The following is an 18775-nucleotide window of genomic DNA, read 5'->3' as shown; positions in this document are numbered from 1 at the left end:
AAATGTTGTTCCACAAAAAAGCTTATGGCATGGGTAGACCGATGACCAAGAAACTGCCACGGGAGTGCATGATGGCCAGTGAACATTCGATTGTGTTCCTAGAAGAGTAAGCTGTGTGCAAAGGCATTTGCAAGCAGCAGAACTGCGCACCTGCCTTTCGAGGGAATGAGCAGCCTGAGGGACAGGCAGGGAGGGAGAAGGACCAAATGGGAATGCAGGCAACAAAGGCTCTGGGTGTCTTGAAAGGGGCTGCACTGGTAGGAGCACATGCCTTCCTTGCTGATAAGGTGGTTACAAATAAGTCACGACATTTCCCCTGAGACACGTACTGTGCCTGTAGCACAGAATGCCTCGGGCACTTGGGATGCATCTGTCACCCCTAGTGACGTGTTTCTGCAAGGAAACTCCTTGTGCCTGTCATCCTGGAACTTGAAAGGTGACCGCGCAGCCAATTTGTGAAGGTCGGAAAGAAGGAAATGAAATGTCAGGGTTGACAGAAACAAAAACCCAACCTGTGCCATTAGGAGGGAGAATTTACATTTGAGGTGAGTCTTGTGGAAAATTACAGTGTGCGTAAAGAGACGGTGGGCCTGGGGCAGTGCTGGAGTGGTATAAAAGCGGGCCCAACTCCTCTCTCAGTCATTCGCTCCTCTTGCCTCCATCTCCCAGGGAACCAGGTGAGTGCAAAGCCCTTTCACAACCTCTTCTTCTTTGGGGATTTCTCTGGACATACAAGTGTCTCCACGTAAGGTTGCGTTTTGGGAAAGCAGCCTACTGTGCTATGGGGAATGGGGCAGCACGTGCAAGCTGGAGGGATGCTGGGTCTTGCACGAGCTGTGCTACGGGCTTGGCATAAACTCGGTAGCGATTGGCTGTACCATTGGAGCTTTAGGGAAGAACTGGAAAACAGATTTCCTTACACAGCCTCCATATGCCCAGCCAGCACAGTGCCTCGGCTCTCTCCTGCTGGGATGGCGGGATGCTCCTCTCTCTCTTCTGTGTCCTCCTGACCCTCTGTGCCAACAGGTGCCCCTCCAGACACAAGACATGTCCTGCTACGACCAGTGCGTGCCACGCCTGCCCTGCCAGCCCTGCGGCCCCACCCCTCTGGGCAGCAGCTGCAACGAGCCCTGCGTCAGGCAGTGCCAGGACTCCAACGTCTTCATCCAGCCCTCTCCCGTGGTGGTGACCCTGCCCGGACCCATCCTCAGCTCCTTCCCGCAGAACACCGCCGTGGGATCCTCCACCTCCGCTGCCGTTGGCAGCATCCTCAGCTCTGAGGGCGTGCCCATCTCCTCTGGAGGCTTTGGCCTCTCTGGCATTGGCAGCCGCTTCAGTGGCAGGCGGTTCTTCCCCTGCTAAAGCTGCTGGCAGCGGCCCTGGAGAAAGACCTCCCAGGACCCAGAATTTGTTCACAGATCTGCACTGGACCATCAGGATCTTGTTTTCGTAGGCTACAAGCAATGCTAACACTCTTGCAAATGAACAGATCCACCATGGACGCTCCGGAAGCATTGTCCATGTTTGCCTTTCCCCTCTTCCACTCTCTCCTTTGCCTCCTGATGCCTTGTTTGTCACTTACGCCCCTCTGGTCTGTCAACCCCAGGAATCAAGCTTGGGGAGGACAGGATGGCCCTTCTTCCTCTGCCAAAAAGGCAGATGGACAGCAGGTGGGACATCCACCATGGCCACACAGTGCCGACTCTGTCCCTGCTTATTCCTGAATGTTGGCCACCCCTTGGAGCAATTTTGTTCCCCTCTTTTCTCTCAATAAAATTGTGCCGCATCTCAGGCTGTGCCTCTGCATCATCACTCTCCTCTGCAAACACTCCAGGTGACAGCAGGACATCATCAGCTGCTCTGGAGACTTCCGAGATCGTGTGAGGCACGTGGCGACCCTTTCCCCACCACGACTAAGCTGGAACAGTGAGCAGTTGGCTCCCATGGGAGAGAACTGCCACTACCACCTGACAAAAGCGTCCACAAGTCCCACACTTTCCCTGGCCTTCAGGTCAAGCTTTGCTGCCTCTCTGTCACAGAATCATAGAATCACAGAATGGCTTGGGTCACAAGGATCCACACAGATCAGCGCGTTCTGCAGCCCTGCCCCAGGCAGGGCCACCAACCTCCAGATCTGGGACTAGAAGAGGTTGCCCATGGGCCCATCCAACCTGGTCTTGAGCACCTCCAGGAATGGAGCATCCTCTGGCAACCTGTTACAGCACCTCATCACTCTCTCGGAAAGAGAGAACTTCCCCCTGACATCCAATGAAAGCCTTCCCTCCTTGAGCTTATAACTATTCCCCCTTTTCCTATCACAGTCTACCCTTGTAAAAAGGTGATTCCCCTCCTGTTTATAATTCCCCTTTTTAAATACTGGAAGACTGCAATGAGGTCTTCTCACTGCCTTTTCCTCTTCAGGCTGAACAAGCCCAGCATCCTCAGCCTGTCTTGGAGTTGCTCCAGTCCTCTAATCATCTTTGGGGCCCTCCTCTGGGTCCTCTCACAGAAGGGAGCTCCACACCTTTCCTGTATTGGGAGCCCCAGCACTGGACACAGGCCTCCACGTGGGGTCTTACAAGGGCGGAGTAGAGAGGAACAACCATCTCACCATCCAGGCTGGCCACCCCTCTTCTGATGGAGTCTAGGATACCATTGGCCTTCCAAGCTGCAAGAGCACGCTCACGGTTCATGTTTACATTTTCATCCACCAGGACACCCAGGACCTTCTCCACAGGGCTACTCTCAAAGAGTTCTTCTCCCACTCTCTACACGTATTTGGGGTTACCCTGACCCACACGCAAGACCTTGCACTCTGCTGTGTTGAACCTCATTGTGTTCACACGGGCAACCTGCTGAGTTTGTCAAAATCCCTCTGCAGGGCTTCCCTTCCTTCTATCACGTCAGCTACACCACTCAGCTTTGTGTCATTGGCAAACTTGCTGAGGGTACACTCGAGCCCATCGTCCAGGTCATCGATGAAGATGTTGAGGAGTGCCAGAACCAACACAGGCCCCTGGGGAACACTGCTCATAATCAGCCTCCCCCTGGATATAGTGCCATTCACCACACCCCTCTGTCTTTGGCCTACCAACCAATTACCTTACCCACTGAATAGTCCACCCCACAAGACCGTATCTCTCCCATTCAGGCACAACGATATGGAGGGGGGACCACGTCAAAGGCCTTGCCCAAACCCACGTAGATGGCATTGGCCACTCTCCCTTTCTTCACCAACGACATCACTCCATCACAGAAGGCCATCAGAATGGTCAGACAAAACCTTCTTCCGGCAAAGCCATGATGGCTATCTGCCATCACCCACTCTTCCCTCATGTGCCTTCTTCATGTTCACGTCTTCTAGGAGGATCTGTTCCATGATCTTCCCAGGCACAGCGGTGACACTCACCGGCCTTTAGTTCCTCGGGTCCTCCTTCCTCCCATTCTTGTGAGTCAGAGTCTTGGACACTTTCCTCAGCAACCTTCTGTCTGGAATCTGCTTTAGCAAGGGGCTTGGAACGGATGATTTCCAGATGTAGTACCAACCTCTGAAAATCTGTGAATCTCTGACCGATATCATACCACTGCATCTTGCAGAGCATTGCAGGCACAGCATCAAGGTTCTCTCCAATCTCAGATCAAAGCCCGTATGCTGGGGGATGGCAAGCAGTGGGGAGGAGGCCTCAACAGGGCAGCTGGCACCAAAAGATCCAAGGCCAATTCCAGGCCATGGCACATTACACTGAGCAAGAAAGGCTGAGCAAAGAGGAGGAGGACAGGAGAGTCTTCTTGCAAAAACATCTGCCCTCTCCTACCACTCCTAAGGAATTGGATGCCGGGCATCCTCAGACATGTCTGAATATCACTTCCTGATGGGAAGAAGAACATACCTGTTTTCTCTCTCTTTGCTTCCATGCAGCCTCTGCATGCTTCCCCATTTCGCTTGCCTTTAATTATCTTCATCTTATCTCAACCCGTGAGCCTTCTCTTCCCATTCAGGTTTCTCACTCCCCTATTTCTTTCAGGACGGCGAGTGAGAGAGTGGTCCCATCAACCTCTGTTGGCTATCAGTCAGAAGCCACCACAATGGATAGAAGATTATGATAGGACAGCACATTAGGGGATGGCCCAAATTGACCCTTGGGATATTGCATGACACATCAAATTGTGCACAGCAATTAAACCGGGGAGAGTAATTCCCAGAGGAGCCACTCCTCAGAAGTGGGCTGTACTGCTAGGATCTGACAAGTGGCCGTCTTCACACCCCTTCCTTTCCCGCTTTAGTTTTTCCTTCGCTTCTTACCCTGTACTGATTTTGACACGTGAGTTCCTCTCATTTCTCCTACTCCTATTCCTATTGTAATCTCTATATCACCGACAGCGAGGAGCGACCGAGACTCTGGCGGGTTCTTTTTTGCATATGTGGGACGTTGCACCGGCTTATGGGGCCATTCGGGAGCTCTCCAACAAAGTGCAGTGTCCAGCAGCAAAGGCTGCAGAGGGACTGGCAGCCAAGGAAAGGGACCTGCAGAATAGTCACAGGGCACAGCTGGCCACCATCACACAGGTTCTGTCAAAGCCCTGATTGGCTGCTGGCTTGATGCCATCCAGACTTCACTCCACGTACAACTTTCGTACTCTCAGAGCTGTCACGGACTTAACTAGATCAATCTATGCCCGTGACAAGGCAGGCAGTAGGCCTTTCAGCCCCTGGGTTCAAGTGAACATTCCTGAGATATCTTACCAATTGCTCAGATCAGCAGTCAGCACCACTTCCCAGAATGACTACAGAGAAACATCTCTCCCCAAAGACATCATGGCACAGGCTCCAGAGGAGAATGGATAACAACACGGGCAACGATTAGGATGCAGTCACATTTATTGAGGCAAAAGAGAGAAACAATGCCACCCATTCAGGAAGCACCACAAACACACGACAGCCCGCAATGCATGAATCTAATGGGTGAACTGCCATCCATCCATCCGCCCTTTGCACAGCGGGAGAAGGGCCATCCTGTCCCCCCCTACGCTGGTATTGTGGGTCTGACTGTGCAGAGGAGCAGATGGTGATCACTAATGGCACAGGAAGGAAATGAGAGAGAGAAAAGGGGGAAGGAAGGAAGACATGGATCACATTTGCAGTGTAATCGAACTAGCTCCATTCCTTGGTCTCAAGTCCCACAAAGATTTTGTGCACCCTGGGGATCTTCCTCCAGGGCCATCAGCAACAGATTTAGCAGGGGAAGAACCGCCTGCCACTGAAGCGGCTGCCAATGCCAGAGAGGCCAAAGCCTCCAGAGGAGATGGGCACGCCCTCAGAGCTGAGGATGCTGCCAACGGCAGCGGAGGTGGAGGATCCCACGGCGGTGTTCTGCGGGAAGGAGCTGAGGATGGGTCCGGGCAGGGTCACCACCACGGGAGAGGGCTGGATGAAGACGTTGGAGTCCTGGCACTGCCTGACGCAGGGCTCGTTGCAGCTGCTGCCCAGAGGGGTGGGGCCGCAGGGCTGGCAGGGCAGGCGTGGCACGCACTGGTCGTAGCAGGACATGTCTTGTGTCTGGAGGGGCACCTGTTGGCACAGAGGGTCAGGAGGACACAGAAGAGAGAGAGGAGCATCCCGCCATCCCAGCAGGAGAGAGCCGAGGCACTGTGCTGGCCGGGCATATGGAGGCTGTGTAAGGAAATCTGTTTTCCAGTTCTTCTCTAAAGCTCCAATGGTACAGCCAATCGCTACCGAGTTTATGCCTAGCCCGTAGCACAGCTCGTGCAAGACCCAGCATCCCTCCAGCTCGCACGTGCTGCCCCATTCCCCATAGCACAGTAGGCTGCTTTCCCAAAACGCAACCTTACGTGGAGACACTTGTATGTCCAGAGAAATCCCCAAAGAAGAAGAGGTTGTGAAAGGGCTTTGCACTCACCTGGTTCCCTGGGAGATGGAGGCAAGAGGAGCGAATGACTGAGAGAGGAGTTGGGCCCCACTTTTATACTGCTTGTGTGCTGCCTGAGGCCAGCAGACACTCTAAGCAAGCAGTAATTTTCCCAGAGACTCACCTCAAATGCAAATAATCCTTCCTAATGGCAGACTTGGTGGTTTTTATTCCCCTGACTCTGCCATTTGATTTCCCCATTCCTGTCATGACTATTTTGCCAAGATAGCTTCTTTCAAGTGCTCCGGTGAGAGACCCAAGGAATGGTTGGCAACTGCCTGAGTAGAAAGAGAGCCATCTCCTCACCGCACTATCATCTGCAGCTTAGCACCTTCTCATCCTTGCAGACATGCTACCTGGTTCTCTCAACTCCCCTCCTCTCACTGAAGTCTGACAGTCACAGGCAATAGTGCAGCAAGCTCAGAACCTCCAGCCACCAAGATTTCTGCCAGGTAAAAGTGTCAGGTGGCCTACACGGGGGAAAGCAAAGCTGCTGGAAATACTCAAAAACAAAAATATGAAGAAATACGAAGCATGTGGAGGATGGAAGCAAGGATGGCAACCTGGGCGGAATAAAGCCATAGTGTCCATGCAGCCAGTGATCAGGTGGGGAATGCCTAAGGGCTGATAGAATACAGTCTGGCAAAGGACATCAAGGGCAACAAAAGAGGCTTCAACTGGGGTCTCCGTGCTTACAGGAAAATAAGAGAACATGTGAGTGTTCTCCTGAAGTAAGTAGGAGACCTGGCTTCTCGGGGCAGCAAAAATGCTGAGGTCCTGATTGCCTTCTTTCTTTCTTTCTTATCCAGCAAGCGTGGTTTTTAGGAATCGCATGGCTCAGAGGCCAGGCTGAAAAACGGGAGCTATCGAGATGTAATTTTGGGTCAAGGAAAACCTGAGCAAACTGCATATTTCTAACACCTTCAGCTCATTTGTCCCCTGATGAGATGCACTCATGAGTGCTGAGGGAGCTGTCCACTCTTCATCACCAACGTAGGTTGGTGACTGGAAGAAGTGCCTCCAAGAATGGGGGAAGGTGCATATCAGTCCTGTTTAAGAAGACCAAGAAGCAGATGCGAGGGAGCTACTGGACTGTACGTTTCAGTCGTATGGAGCTGCTGGAGCAGTGCACCCTGAAAACTGTTTCCTGGCACACGTAGTTAGAAGGTATCGGATGCTGTAATCTGCATGGATTCACCATGGAGAAGTCAAGGTCAGATCCAGCTGATATGTGTCTGCAATGAAACAGAAAGCCTGGTGGACAGGGAAGAGAACAGGATATATTCTTGCTGGAGTTCAGTAAGGCTTCTGGAACTGTCCTCAATAAGATGGCCATAGTGAGGCTGTTGAAGAATAGTGAACAGTGTTCTGAAAGAGGCCTTCTCTGCCTCGTGAAAAAACAGCTCTGTTGGAGAGGCATGTGTCCTCTCGTCAAACAAGTGAAACCTGGTAGATGCCAGAACTGTCAGATGGCTGGGGATGTTTGTGGAATGGATGTGATCAAAAAGGCCATCACCACAAAAGATCTCCCACACAAAGTACTTCCCTGCCCTGCGGGCATGGAGGGAGCTGGGATGCGCTCCAAGAGTACCAAGAGAATACCTTGAGATGCCAAGCTACTGAAGAGACTTTCCTGACACTTGGCAATTCTGAATCTGATTTTGGATGGGCTATGAGCCACCCATTTGGCACCCTGTGTGTGCTGTCTGCCGACCTGAGCACCATGGGGGGATCCTCCGCGCATAGAGTAACTCCATTCCTAGAGGAGACGGAGCAAGGCGCTGACAAGAAAACCAGCACAGCCATCTACTCTAGAGGAGTGGCCAGATTCCATGGGACTTTTTGTGAAAGAACAAGGCTCGGGAAGGAAATGTTGTTCCACAAAAAAGCTTATGGCATGGGTAGACCGATGACCAAGAAACTGCCACGGGAGTGCATGATGGCCAGTGAACATTCGATTGTGTTCCTAGAAGAGTAAGCTGTGTGCAAAGGCATTTGCAAGCAGCAGAACTGCGCACCTGCCTTTCGAGGGAATGAGCAGCCTGAGGGACAGGCAGGGAGGGAGAAGGACCAAATGGGAATGCAGGCAACAAAGGCTCTGGGTGTCTTGAAAGGGGCTGCACTGGTAGGAGCACATGCCTTCCTTGCTGATAAGGTGGTTACAAATAAGTCACGACATTTCCCCTGAGACACGTACTGTGCCTGTAGCACAGAATGCCTCGGGCACTTGGGATGCATCTGTCACCCCTAGTGACGTGTTTCTGCAAGGAAACTCCTTGTGCCTGTCATCCTGGAACTTGAAAGGTGACCGCGCAGCCAATTTGTGAAGGTCGGAAAGAAGGAAATGAAATGTCAGGGTTGACAGAAACAAAAACCCAACCTGTGCCATTAGGAGGGAGAATTTACATTTGAGGTGAGTCTTGTGGAAAATTACAGTGTGCGTAAAGAGACAGTGGGCCTGGGGCAGTGCTGGAGTGGTATAAAAGCGGGCCCAACTCCTCTCTCAGTCATTCGCTCCTCTTGCCTCCATCTCCCAGGGAACCAGGTGAGTGCAAAGCCCTTTCACAACCTCTTCTTCTTTGGGGATTTCTCTGGACATACAAGTGTCTCCACGTAAGGTTGCGTTTTGGGAAAGCAGCCTACTGTGCTATGGGGAATGGGGCAGCACGTGCGAGCTGGAGGGATGCTGGGTCTTGCACGAGCTGTGCTACGGGCTAGGCATAAACTCGGTAGCGATTGGCTGTACCATTGGAGCTTTAGAGAAGAACTGGAAAACAGATTTCCTTACACAGCCTCCATATGCCCAGCCAGCACAGTGCCTCGGCTCTCTCCTGCTGGGATGGCGGGATGCTCCTCTCTCTCTTCTGTGTCCTCCTGACCCTCTGTGCCAACAGGTGCCCCTCCAGACACAAGACATGTCCTGCTACGACCAGTGCGTGCCACGCCTGCCCTGCCAGCCCTGCGGCCCCACCCCCTCTGGGCAGCAGCTGCAACGAGCCCTGCGTCAGGCAGTGCCAGGACTCCAACGTCTTCATCCAGCCCTCTCCCGTGGTGGTGACCCTGCCCGGACCCATCCTCAGCTCCTTCCCGCAGAACACCGCCGTGGGATCCTCCACCTCCGCTGCCGTTGGCAGCATCCTCAGCTCTGAGGGCGTGCCCATCTCCTCTGGAGGCTTTGGCCTCTCTGGCATTGGCAGCCGCTTCAGTGGCAGGCGGTTCTTCCCCTGCTAAAGCTGCTGGCAGCGGCCCTGGAGAAAGACCTCCCAGGACCCAGAATTTGTTCACAGATCTGCACTGGACCATCAGGATCTTGTTTTCGTAGGCTACAAGCAATGCTAACACTCTTGCAAATGAACAGATCCACCATGGACGCTCCGGAAGCATTGTCCATGTTTGCCTTTCCCCTCTTCCACTCTCTCCTTTGCCTCCTGATGCCTTGTTTGTCACTTACGCCCCTCTGGTCTGTCAACCCCAGGAATCAAGCTTGGGGAGGACAGGATGGCCCTTCTTCCTCTGCCAAAAAGGCAGATGGACAGCAGGTGGGACATCCACCATGGCCACACAGTGCCGACTCTGTCCCTGCTTATTCCTGAATGTTGGCCACCCCTTGGAGCAATTTTGTTCCCCTCTTTTCTCTCAATAAAATTGTGCCGCATCTCAGGCTGTGCCTCTGCATCATCACTCTCCTCTGCAAACACTCCAGGTGACAGCAGGACATCATCAGCTGCTCTGGAGACTTCCGAGATCGTGTGAGGCACGTGGCGACCCTTTCCCCACCACGACTAAGCTGGAACAGTGAGCAGTTGGCTCCCATGGGAGAGAACTGCCACTACCACCTGACAAAAGCGTCCACAAGTCCCACACTTTCCCTGGCCTTCAGGTCAAGCTTTGCTGCCTCTCTGTCACAGAATCATAGAATCACAGAATGGCTTGGGTCACAAGGATCCACACAGATCAGCGCGTTCTGCAGCCCTGCCCCAGGCAGGGCCACCAACCTCCAGATCTGGGACTAGAAGAGGTTGCCCATGGGCCCATCCAACCTGGTCTTGAGCACCTCCAGGAATGGAGCATCCTCTGGCAACCTGTTACAGCACCTCATCACTCTCTCGGAAAGAGAGAACTTCCCCCTGACATCCAATGAAAGCCTTCCCTCCTTGAGCTTATAACTATTCCCCCCTTTTCCTATCACAGTCTACCCTTGTAAAAAGGTGATTCCCCTCCTGTTTATAATTCCCCTTTTTAAATACTGGAAGACTGCAATGAGGTCTTCTCACTGCCTTTTCCTCTTCAGGCTGAACAAGCCCAGCATCCTCAGCCTGTCTTGGAGTTGCTCCAGTCCTCTAATCATCTTTGGGGCCCTCCTCTGGGTCCTCTCACAGAAGGGAGCTCCACACCTTTCCTGTATTGGGAGCCCCAGCACTGGACACAGGCCTCCACGTGGGGTCTTACAAGGGCGGAGTAGAGAGGAACAACCATCTCACCATCCAGGCTGGCCACCCCTCTTCTGATGGAGTCTAGGATACCATTGGCCTTCCAAGCTGCAAGAGCACACTCACGGTTCATGTTTACATTTTCATCCACCAGGACACCCAGGACCTTCTCCACAGGGCTACTCTCAAAGAGTTCTTCTCCCACTCTCTACACGTATTTGGGGTTACCCTGACCCACACGCAAGACCTTGCACTCTGCTGTGTTGAACCTCATTGTGTTCACACGGGCAACCTGCTGAGTTTGTCAAAATCCCTCTGCAGGGCTTCCCTTCCTTCTATCACGTCAGCTACACCACTCAGCTTTGTGTCATTGGCAAACTTGCTGAGGGTACACTCGAGCCCATCGTCCAGGTCATCGATGAAGATGTTGAGGAGTGCCAGAACCAACACAGGCCCCTGGGGAACACTGCTCATAATCAGCCTCCCCCTGGATATAGTGCCATTCACCACACCCCTCTGTCTTTGGCCTACCAACCAATTACCTTACCCACTGAATAGTCCACCCCACAAGACCGTATCTCTCCCATTCAGGCACAACGATATGGAGGGGGGACCACGTCAAAGGCCTTGCCCAAACCCACGTAGATGGCATTGGCCACTCTCCCTTTCTTCACCAACGACATCACTCCATCACAGAAGGCCATCAGAATGGTCAGACAAAACCTTCTTCCGGCAAAGCCATGATGGCTATCTGCCATCACCCACTCTTCCCTCATGTGCCTTCTTCATGTTCACGTCTTCTAGGAGGATCTGTTCCATGATCTTCCCAGGCACAGCGGTGACACTCACCGGCCTTTAGTTCCTCGGGTCCTCCTTCCTCCCATTCTTGTGAGTCAGAGTCTTGGACACTTTCCTCAGCAACCTTCTGTCTGGAATCTGCTTTAGCAAGGGGCTTGGAACGGATGATTTCCAGATGTAGTACCAACCTCTGAAAATCTGTGAATCTCTGACCGATATCATACCACTGCATCTTGCAGAGCATTGCAGGCACAGCATCAAGGTTCTCTCCAATCTCAGATCAAAGCCCGTATGCTGGGGGATGGCAAGCAGTGGGGAGGAGGCCTCAACAGGGCAGCTGGCACCAAAAGATCCAAGGCCAATTCCAGGCCATGGCACATTACACTGAGCAAGAAAGGCTGAGCAAAGAGGAGGAGGACAGGAGAGTCTTCTTGCAAAAACATCTGCCCTCTCCTACCACTCCTAAGGAATTGGATGCCGGGCATCCTCAGACATGTCTGAATATCACTTCCTGATGGGAAGAAGAACATACCTGTTTTCTCTCTCTTTGCTTCCATGCAGCCTCTGCATGCTTCCCCATTTCGCTTGCCTTTAATTATCTTCATCTTATCTCAACCCGTGAGCCTTCTCTTCCCATTCAGGTTTCTCACTCCCCTATTTCTTTCAGGACGGCGAGTGAGAGAGTGGTCCCATCAACCTCTGTTGGCTATCAGTCAGAAGCCACCACAATGGATAGAAGATTATGATAGGACAGCACATTAGGGGATGGCCCAAATTGACCCTTGGGATATTGCATGACACATCAAATTGTGCACAGCAATTAAACCGGGGAGAGTAATTCCCAGAGGAGCCACTCCTCAGAAGTGGGCTGTACTGCTAGGATCTGACAAGTGGCCGTCTTCACACCCCTTCCTTTCCCGCTTTAGTTTTTCCTTCGCTTCTTACCCTGTACTGATTTTGACACGTGAGTTCCTCTCATTTCTCCTACTCCTATTCCTATTGTAATCTCTATATCACCGACAGCGAGGAGCGACCGAGACTCTGGCGGGTTCTTTTTTGCATATGTGGGACGTTGCACCGGCTTATGGGGCCATTCGGGAGCTCTCCAACAAAGTGCAGTGTCCAGCAGCAAAGGCTGCAGAGGGACTGGCAGCCAAGGAAAGGGACCTGCAGAATAGTCACAGGGCACAGCTGGCCACCATCACACAGGTTCTGTCAAAGCCCTGATTGGCTGCTGGCTTGATGCCATCCAGACTTCACTCCACGTACAACTTTCGTACTCTCAGAGCTGTCACGGACTTAACTAGATCAATCTATGCCCGTGACAAGGCAGGCAGTAGGCCTTTCAGCCCCTGAGTTCAAGTGAACATTCCTGAGATATCTTACCAATTGCTCAGATCAGCAGTCAGCACCACTTCCCAGAATGACTACAGAGAAACATCTCTCCCCAAAGACATCATGGCACAGGCTCCAGAGGAGAATGGATAACAACGCGGGCAACGATTAGGATGCAGTCACATTTATTGAGGCAAAAGAGAGAAACAATGCCACCCATTCAGGAAGCACCACAAACACACGACAGCCCGCAATGCATGAATCTAATGGGTGAACTGCCATCCATCCATCCGCCCTTTGCACAGCGGGAGAAGGGCCATCCTGTCCCCCCCTACGCTGGTATTGTGGGTCTGACTGTGCAGAGGAGCAGATGGTGATCACTAATGGCACAGGAAGGAAATGAGAGAGAGAAAAGGGGGAAGGAAGGAAGACATGGATCACATTTGCAGTGTAATCGAACTAGCTCCATTCCTTGGTCTCAAGTCCCACAAAGATTTTGTGCACCCTGGGGATCTTCCTCCAGGGCCATCAGCAACAGATTTAGCAGGGGAAGAACCGCCTGCCACTGAAGCGGCTGCCAATGCCAGAGAGGCCAAAGCCTCCAGAGGAGATGGGCACGCCCTCAGAGCTGAGGATGCTGCCAACGGCAGCGGAGGTGGAGGATCCCACGGCGGTGTTCTGCGGGAAGGAGCTGAGGATGGGTCCGGGCAGGGTCACCACCACGGGAGAGGGCTGGATGAAGACGTTGGAGTCCTGGCACTGCCTGACGCAGGGCTCGTTGCAGCTGCTGCCCAGAGGGGTGGGGCCGCAGGGCTGGCAGGGCAGGCGTGGCACGCACTGGTCGTAGCAGGACATGTCTTGTGTCTGGAGGGGCACCTGTTGGCACAGAGGGTCAGGAGGACACAGAAGAGAGAGAGGAGCATCCCGCCATCCCAGCAGGAGAGAGCCGAGGCACTGTGCTGGCTGGGCATATGGAGGCTGTGTAAGGAAATCTGTTTTCCAGTTCTTCTCTAAAGCTCCAATGGTACAGCCAATCGCTACCGAGTTTATGCCTAGCCCGTAGCACAGCTCGTGCAAGACCCAGCATCCCTCCAGCTCGCACGTGCTGCCCCATTCCCCATAGCACAGTAGGCTGCTTTCCCAAAACGCAACCTTACGTGGAGACACTTGTATGTCCAGAGAAATCCCCAAAGAAGAAGAGGTTGTGAAAGGGCTTTGCACTCACCTGGTTCCCTGGGAGATGGAGGCAAGAGGAGCGAATGACTGAGAGAGGAGTTGGGCCCCACTTTTATACTGCTTGTGTGCTGCCTGAGGCCAGCAGACACTCTAAGCAAGCAGTAATTTTCCCAGAGACTCACCTCAAATGCAAATAATCCTTCCTAATGGCAGACTTGGTGGTTTTTATTCCCCTGACTCTGCCATTTGATTTCCCCATTCCTGTCATGACTATTTTGCCAAGATAGCTTCTTTCAAGTGCTCCGGTGAGAGACCCAAGGAATGGTTGGCAACTGCCTGAGTAGAAAGAGAGCCATCTCCTCACCGCACTATCATCTGCAGCTTAGCACCTTCTCATCCTTGCAGACATGCTACCTGGTTCTCTCAACTCCCCTCCTCTCACTGAAGTCTGACAGTCACAGGCAATAGTGCAGCAAGCTCAGAACCTCCAGCCACCAAGATTTCTGCCAGGTAAAAGTGTCAGGTGGCCTACACGGGGGAAAGCAAAGCTGCTGGAAATACTAAAGAACAAAAATATGAAGAAATACGAAGCATGTGGAGGATGGAAGCAAGGATGGCAACCTGGGCGGAATAAAGCCATAGTGTCCATGCAGCCAGTGATCAGGTGGGGAATGCCTAAGGGCTGATAGAATACAATCTGGCAAAGGACATCAAGGGCAACAAAAGAGGCTTCAACTGGGGTCTCCGTGCTTACAGGAAAATAAGAGAACATGTGAGTGTTCTCCTGAAGTAAGTAGGAGACCTGGCTTCTCGGGGCAGCAAAAATGCTGAGGTCCTGATTGCCTTCTTTCTTTCTTTCTTATCCAGCAAGCGTGGTTTTTAGGAATCGCATGGCTCAGAGGCCAGGCTGAAAAACGGGAGCTATCGAGATGTAATTTTGGGTCAAGGAAAACCTGAGCAAACTGCATATTTCTAACACCTTCAGCTCATTTGTCCCCTGATGAGATGCACTCATGAGTGCTGAGGGAGCTGTCCACTCTTCATCACCAACGTAGGTTGGTGACTGGGAGAAGTGCCTCCAAGAATGGGGGAAGGTGCATATCAGTCCTGTTTAAGAAGACCAAGAAGCAGATGCGAGGGAGCTACTGGACTGTACGTTTCAGTCGTATGGAGCTGCTGGAGCAGTGCACCCTGAAAACTGTTTCCTGGCACACGTAGTTAGAAGGTATCGGATGCTGTAATCTGCATGGATTCACCATGGAGAAGTCAAGGTCAGATCCAGCTGATATGTGTCTGCAATGAAACAGAAAGCCTGGTGGACAGGGAAGAGAACAGGATATATTCTTGCTGGAGTTCAGTAAGGCTTCTGGAACTGTCCTCAATAAGATGGCCATAGTGAGGCTGTTGAAGAATAGTGAACAGTGTTCTGAAAGAGGCCTTCTCTGCCTCGTGAAAAAACAGCTCTGTTGGAGAGGCATGTGTCCTCTCGTCAAACAAGTGAAACCTGGTAGATGCCAGAACTGTCAGATGGCTGGGGATGTTTGTGGAATGGATGTGATCAAAAAGGCCATCACCACAAAAGATCTCCCACACAAAGTACTTCCCTGCCCTGCGGGCATGGAGGGAGCTGGGATGCGCTCCAAGAGTACCAAGAGAATACCTTGAGATGCCAAGCTACTGAAGAGACTTTCCTGACACTTGGCAATTCTGAATCTGATTTTGGATGGGCTATGAGCCACCCATTTGGCACCCTGTGTGTGCTGTCTGCCAACCTGAGCACCATGGGGGGATCCTCCGCGCATAGAGTAACTCCATTCCTAGAGGAGACGGAGCAAGGCGCTGACAAGAAAACCAGCACAGCCATCTACTCTAGAGGAGTGGCCAGATTCCATGGGACTTTTTGTGAAAGAACAAGGCTCGGGAAGGAAATGTTGTTCCACAAAAAAGCTTATGGCATGGGTAGACCGATGACCAAGAAACTGCCACGGGAGTGCATGATGGCCAGTGAACATTCGATTGTGTTCCTAGAAGAGTAAGCTGTGTGCAAAGGCATTTGCAAGCAGCAGAACTGCGCACCTGCCTTTCGAGGGAATGAGCAGCCTGAGGGACAGGCAGGGAGGGAGAAGGACCAAATGGGAATGCAGGCAACAAAGGCTCTGGGTGTCTTGAAAGGGGCTGCACTGGTAGGAGCACATGCCTTCCTTGCTGATAAGGTGGTTACAAATAAGTCACGACATTTCCCCTGAGACACGTACTGTGCCTGTAGCACAGAATGCCTCGGGCACTTGGGATGCATCTGTCACCCCTAGTGACGTGTTTCTGCAAGGAAACTCCTTGTGCCTGTCATCCTGGAACTTGAAAGGTGTCCGCGCAGCCAATTTGTGAAGGTCGGAAAGAAGGAAATGAAATGTCAGGGTTGACAGAAACAAAAACCCAACCTGTGCCATTAGGAGGGAGAATTTACATTTGAGGTGAGTCTTGTGGAAAATTACAGTGTGCGTAAAGAGACGGTGGGCCTGGGGCAGTGCTGGAGTGGTATAAAAGCGGGCCCAAATCCTCTCTCAGTCATTCGCTCCTCTTGCCTCCATCTCCCAGGGAACCAGGTGAGTGCAAAGCCCTTTCACAACCTCTTCTTCTTTGGGGATTTCTCTGGACATACAAGTGTCTCCACGTAAGGTTGCGTTTTGGGAAAGCAGCCTACTGTGCTATGGGGAATGGGGCAGCACGTGCGAGCTGGAGGGATGCTGGGTCTTGCACGAGCTGTGCTACGGGCTTGGCATAAACTCGGTAGCGATTGGCTGTACCATTGGAGCTTTAGGGAAGAACTGGAAAACAGATTTCCTTACACAGCCTCCATATGCCCAGCCAGCACAGTGCCTCGGCTCTCTCCTGCTGGGATGGCGGGATGCTCCTCTCTCTCTTCTGTGTCCTCCTGACCCTCTGTGCCAACAGGTGCCCCTCCAGACACAAGACATGTCCTGCTACGACCAGTGCGTGCCACGCCTGCCCTGCCAGCCCTGCGGCCCCACCCCTCTGGGCAGCAGCTGCAACGAGCCCTGCGTCAGGCAGTGCCAGGACTCCAACGTCTTCATCCAGCCCTCTCCCGTGGTGGTGACCCTGCCCGGACCCATCCTCAGCTCCTTCCCGCAGAACACCGCCGTGGGATCCTCCACCTCCGCTGCCGTTGGCAGCATCCTCAGCTCTGAGGGCGTGCCCATCTCCTCTGGAGGCTTTGGCCTCTCTGGCATTGGCAGCCGCTTCAGTGGCAGGCGGTTCTTCCCCTGCTAAAGCTGCTGGCAGCGGCCCTGGAGAAAGACCTCCCAGGACCCAGAATTTGTTCACAGATCTGCACTGGACCATCAGGATCTTGTTTTCGTAGGCTACAAGCAATGCTAACACTCTTGCAAATGAACAGATCCACCATGGACGCTCCGGAAGCATTGTCCATGTTTGCCTTTCCCCTCTTCCACTCTCTCCTTTGCCTCCTGATGCCTTGTTTGTCACTTACGCCCCTCTGGTCTGTCAACCCCAGGAATCAAGCTTGGGGAGGACAGGATGGCCCTTCTTCCTCTGCCAAAAAGGCAGATGGACAGCAGGTGGGACATCCACCATGGCCACACAGTGCCGACTCTGTCCCTGCTTATTCCTGAATGTTGGCCACCCCTTGGAGCAATTTTGTTCCCCTCTTTTCTCTCAATAAAATTGTGCCGCATCTCAGGCTGTGCCTCTGCATCATCACTCTCCTCTGCAAACACTCCAGGTGACAGCAGGACATCATCAGCTGCTCTGGAGACTTCCGAGATCGTGTGAGGCACGTGGCGACCCTTTCCCCACCACGACTAAGCTGGAACAGTGAGCAGTTGGCTCCCATGGGAGAGAACTGCCACTACCACCTGACAAAAGCGTCCACAAGTCCCACACTTTCCCTGGCCTTCAGGTCAAGCTTTGCTGCCTCTCTGTCACAGAATCATAGAATCACAGAATGGCTTGGGTCACAAGGATCCACACAGATCAGCGCGTTCTGCAGCCCTGCCCCAGGCAGGGCCACCAACCTCCAGATCTGGGACTAGAAGAGGTTGCCCATGGGCCCATCCAACCTGGTCTTGAGCACCTCCAGGAATGGAGCATCCTCTGGCAACCTGTTACAGCACCTCATCACTCTCTCGGAAAGAGAGAACTTCCCCCTGACATCCAATGAAAGCCTTCCCTCCTTGAGCTTATAACTATTCCCCCTTTTCCTATCACAGTCTACCCTTGTAAAAAGGTGATTCCCCTCCTGTTTATAATTCCCCTTTTTAAATACTGGAAGACTGCAATGAGGTCTTCTCACTGCCTTTTCCTCTTCAGGCTGAACAAGCCCAGCATCCTCAGCCTGTCTTGGAGTTGCTCCAGTCCTCTAATCATCTTTGGGGCCCTCCTCTGGGTCCTCTCACAGAAGGGAGCTCCACACCTTTCCTGTATTGGGAGCCCCAGCACTGGACACAGGCCTCCACGTGGGGTCTTACAAGGGCGGAGTAGAGAGGAACAACCATCTCACCATCCAGGCTGGCCACCCCTCTTCTGATGGAGTCTAGGATACCATTGGCCTTCCAAGCTGCAAGAGCACACTCACGGTTCATGTTTACATTTTCATCCACCAGGACACCCAGGACCTTCTCCACAGGGCTACTCTCAAAGAGTTCTTCTCCCACTCTCTACACATATTTGGGGTTACCCTGACCCACACGCAAGACCTTGCACTCTGCTGTGTTGAACCTCATTGTGTTCACACGGGCAACCTGCTGAGTTTGTCAAAATCCCTCTGCAGGGCTTCCCTTCCTTCTATCACGTCAGCTACACCACTCAGCTTTGTGTCATTGGCAAACTTGCTGAGGGTACACTCGAGCCCATCGTCCAGGTCATCGATGAAGATGTTGAGGAGTGCCAGAGCCAACACAGGCCCCTGGGGAACACTGCTCATAATCAGCCTCCCCCTGGATATAGTGCCATTCACCACACCCCTCTGTCTTTGGCCTACCAACCAATTACCTTACCCACTGAATAGTCCACCCCACAAGACCGTATCTCTCCCATTCAGGCACAACGATATGGAGGGGGGACCACGTCAAA

The 18775-nt window shown here is 52.7% G+C and overlaps 3 protein-coding genes and 1 pseudogene across 3 annotated transcripts; 2 read left to right on the top strand and 2 right to left on the bottom strand.

The window, feature by feature from the left end:
* Positions 1 to 41: 41 nt before the first annotated feature.
* Positions 42 to 1791, top strand: LOC125684365 (feather keratin 1-like). The gene is made up of 3 exons (XM_048926498.1): positions 42 to 74; positions 525 to 677; positions 1027 to 1791. Exons 1-3 carry the CDS (start codon positions 42 to 44, stop codon positions 1360 to 1362), a joined length of 522 nt encoding a protein of 173 aa, XP_048782455.1. The 3' UTR covers positions 1363 to 1791.
* Positions 1792 to 4969: 3178 nt separating this feature from the next.
* LOC125684364 (uncharacterized) lies at positions 4970 to 11735 on the bottom strand. Its single transcript, XM_048926497.1, is given in 5 exon segments — positions 4970 to 5569; positions 5919 to 5975; positions 5977 to 6072; positions 10643 to 10813; positions 11688 to 11735. Coding segments are annotated over 5 exon segments (708 nt in total). The 3' UTR covers positions 4970 to 5233.
* A 1043-nt stretch (positions 11736 to 12778) lies between these two features.
* On the bottom strand, positions 12779 to 15468 carry LOC125684363 (feather keratin 1-like; annotated as a pseudogene).
* A 165-nt stretch (positions 15469 to 15633) lies between these two features.
* LOC125684362 (uncharacterized) lies at positions 15634 to 16954 on the top strand. Its single transcript, XM_048926496.1, has 4 exons — positions 15634 to 15698; positions 15993 to 16053; positions 16117 to 16269; positions 16619 to 16954. The coding sequence occupies exons 1-4, from the start codon at positions 15634 to 15636 to the stop codon at positions 16952 to 16954; spliced, it is 615 nt and encodes a 204-aa protein (XP_048782453.1).
* The last annotated feature ends 1821 nt before the right edge of the window (positions 16955 to 18775 follow it).

This window comes from Lagopus muta, chromosome 25, assembly GCF_023343835.1.
Source record: "Lagopus muta isolate bLagMut1 chromosome 25, bLagMut1 primary, whole genome shotgun sequence".
NCBI lineage: Eukaryota > Metazoa > Chordata > Aves > Galliformes > Phasianidae > Lagopus > Lagopus muta.
Note: the sequence above shows the minus strand (reverse complement) of the source record. Positions and strands in the feature narration are given on the sequence as shown.

Excerpts from the sequence above, each read along its gene's own strand:
- LOC125684362 (XM_048926496.1), top strand. The coding sequence starts at position 15,634 with ATGACCAAGAAACTGCCACGGGAGTGCATGATGGCCAGTGAACATTCG. Across the intron at positions 15,699-15,992 it reads TCGATTGTGTTCCTAGAAGA|GAAACTCCTTGTGCCTGTCA; the intron begins GTAAGCTGTGTG and ends TGTTTCTGCAAG. Across the intron at positions 16,054-16,116 it reads CGCGCAGCCAATTTGTGAAG|GAGGGAGAATTTACATTTGA; the intron begins GTCGGAAAGAAG and ends CTGTGCCATTAG.
- LOC125684365 (XM_048926498.1), top strand. The coding sequence starts at position 42 with ATGACCAAGAAACTGCCACGGGAGTGCATGATG. Across the intron at positions 75-524 it reads TGCCACGGGAGTGCATGATG|GAGGGAGAATTTACATTTGA; the intron begins GCCAGTGAACAT and ends CTGTGCCATTAG. Across the intron at positions 678-1,026 it reads TCCATCTCCCAGGGAACCAG|GTGCCCCTCCAGACACAAGA; the intron begins GTGAGTGCAAAG and ends CTGTGCCAACAG.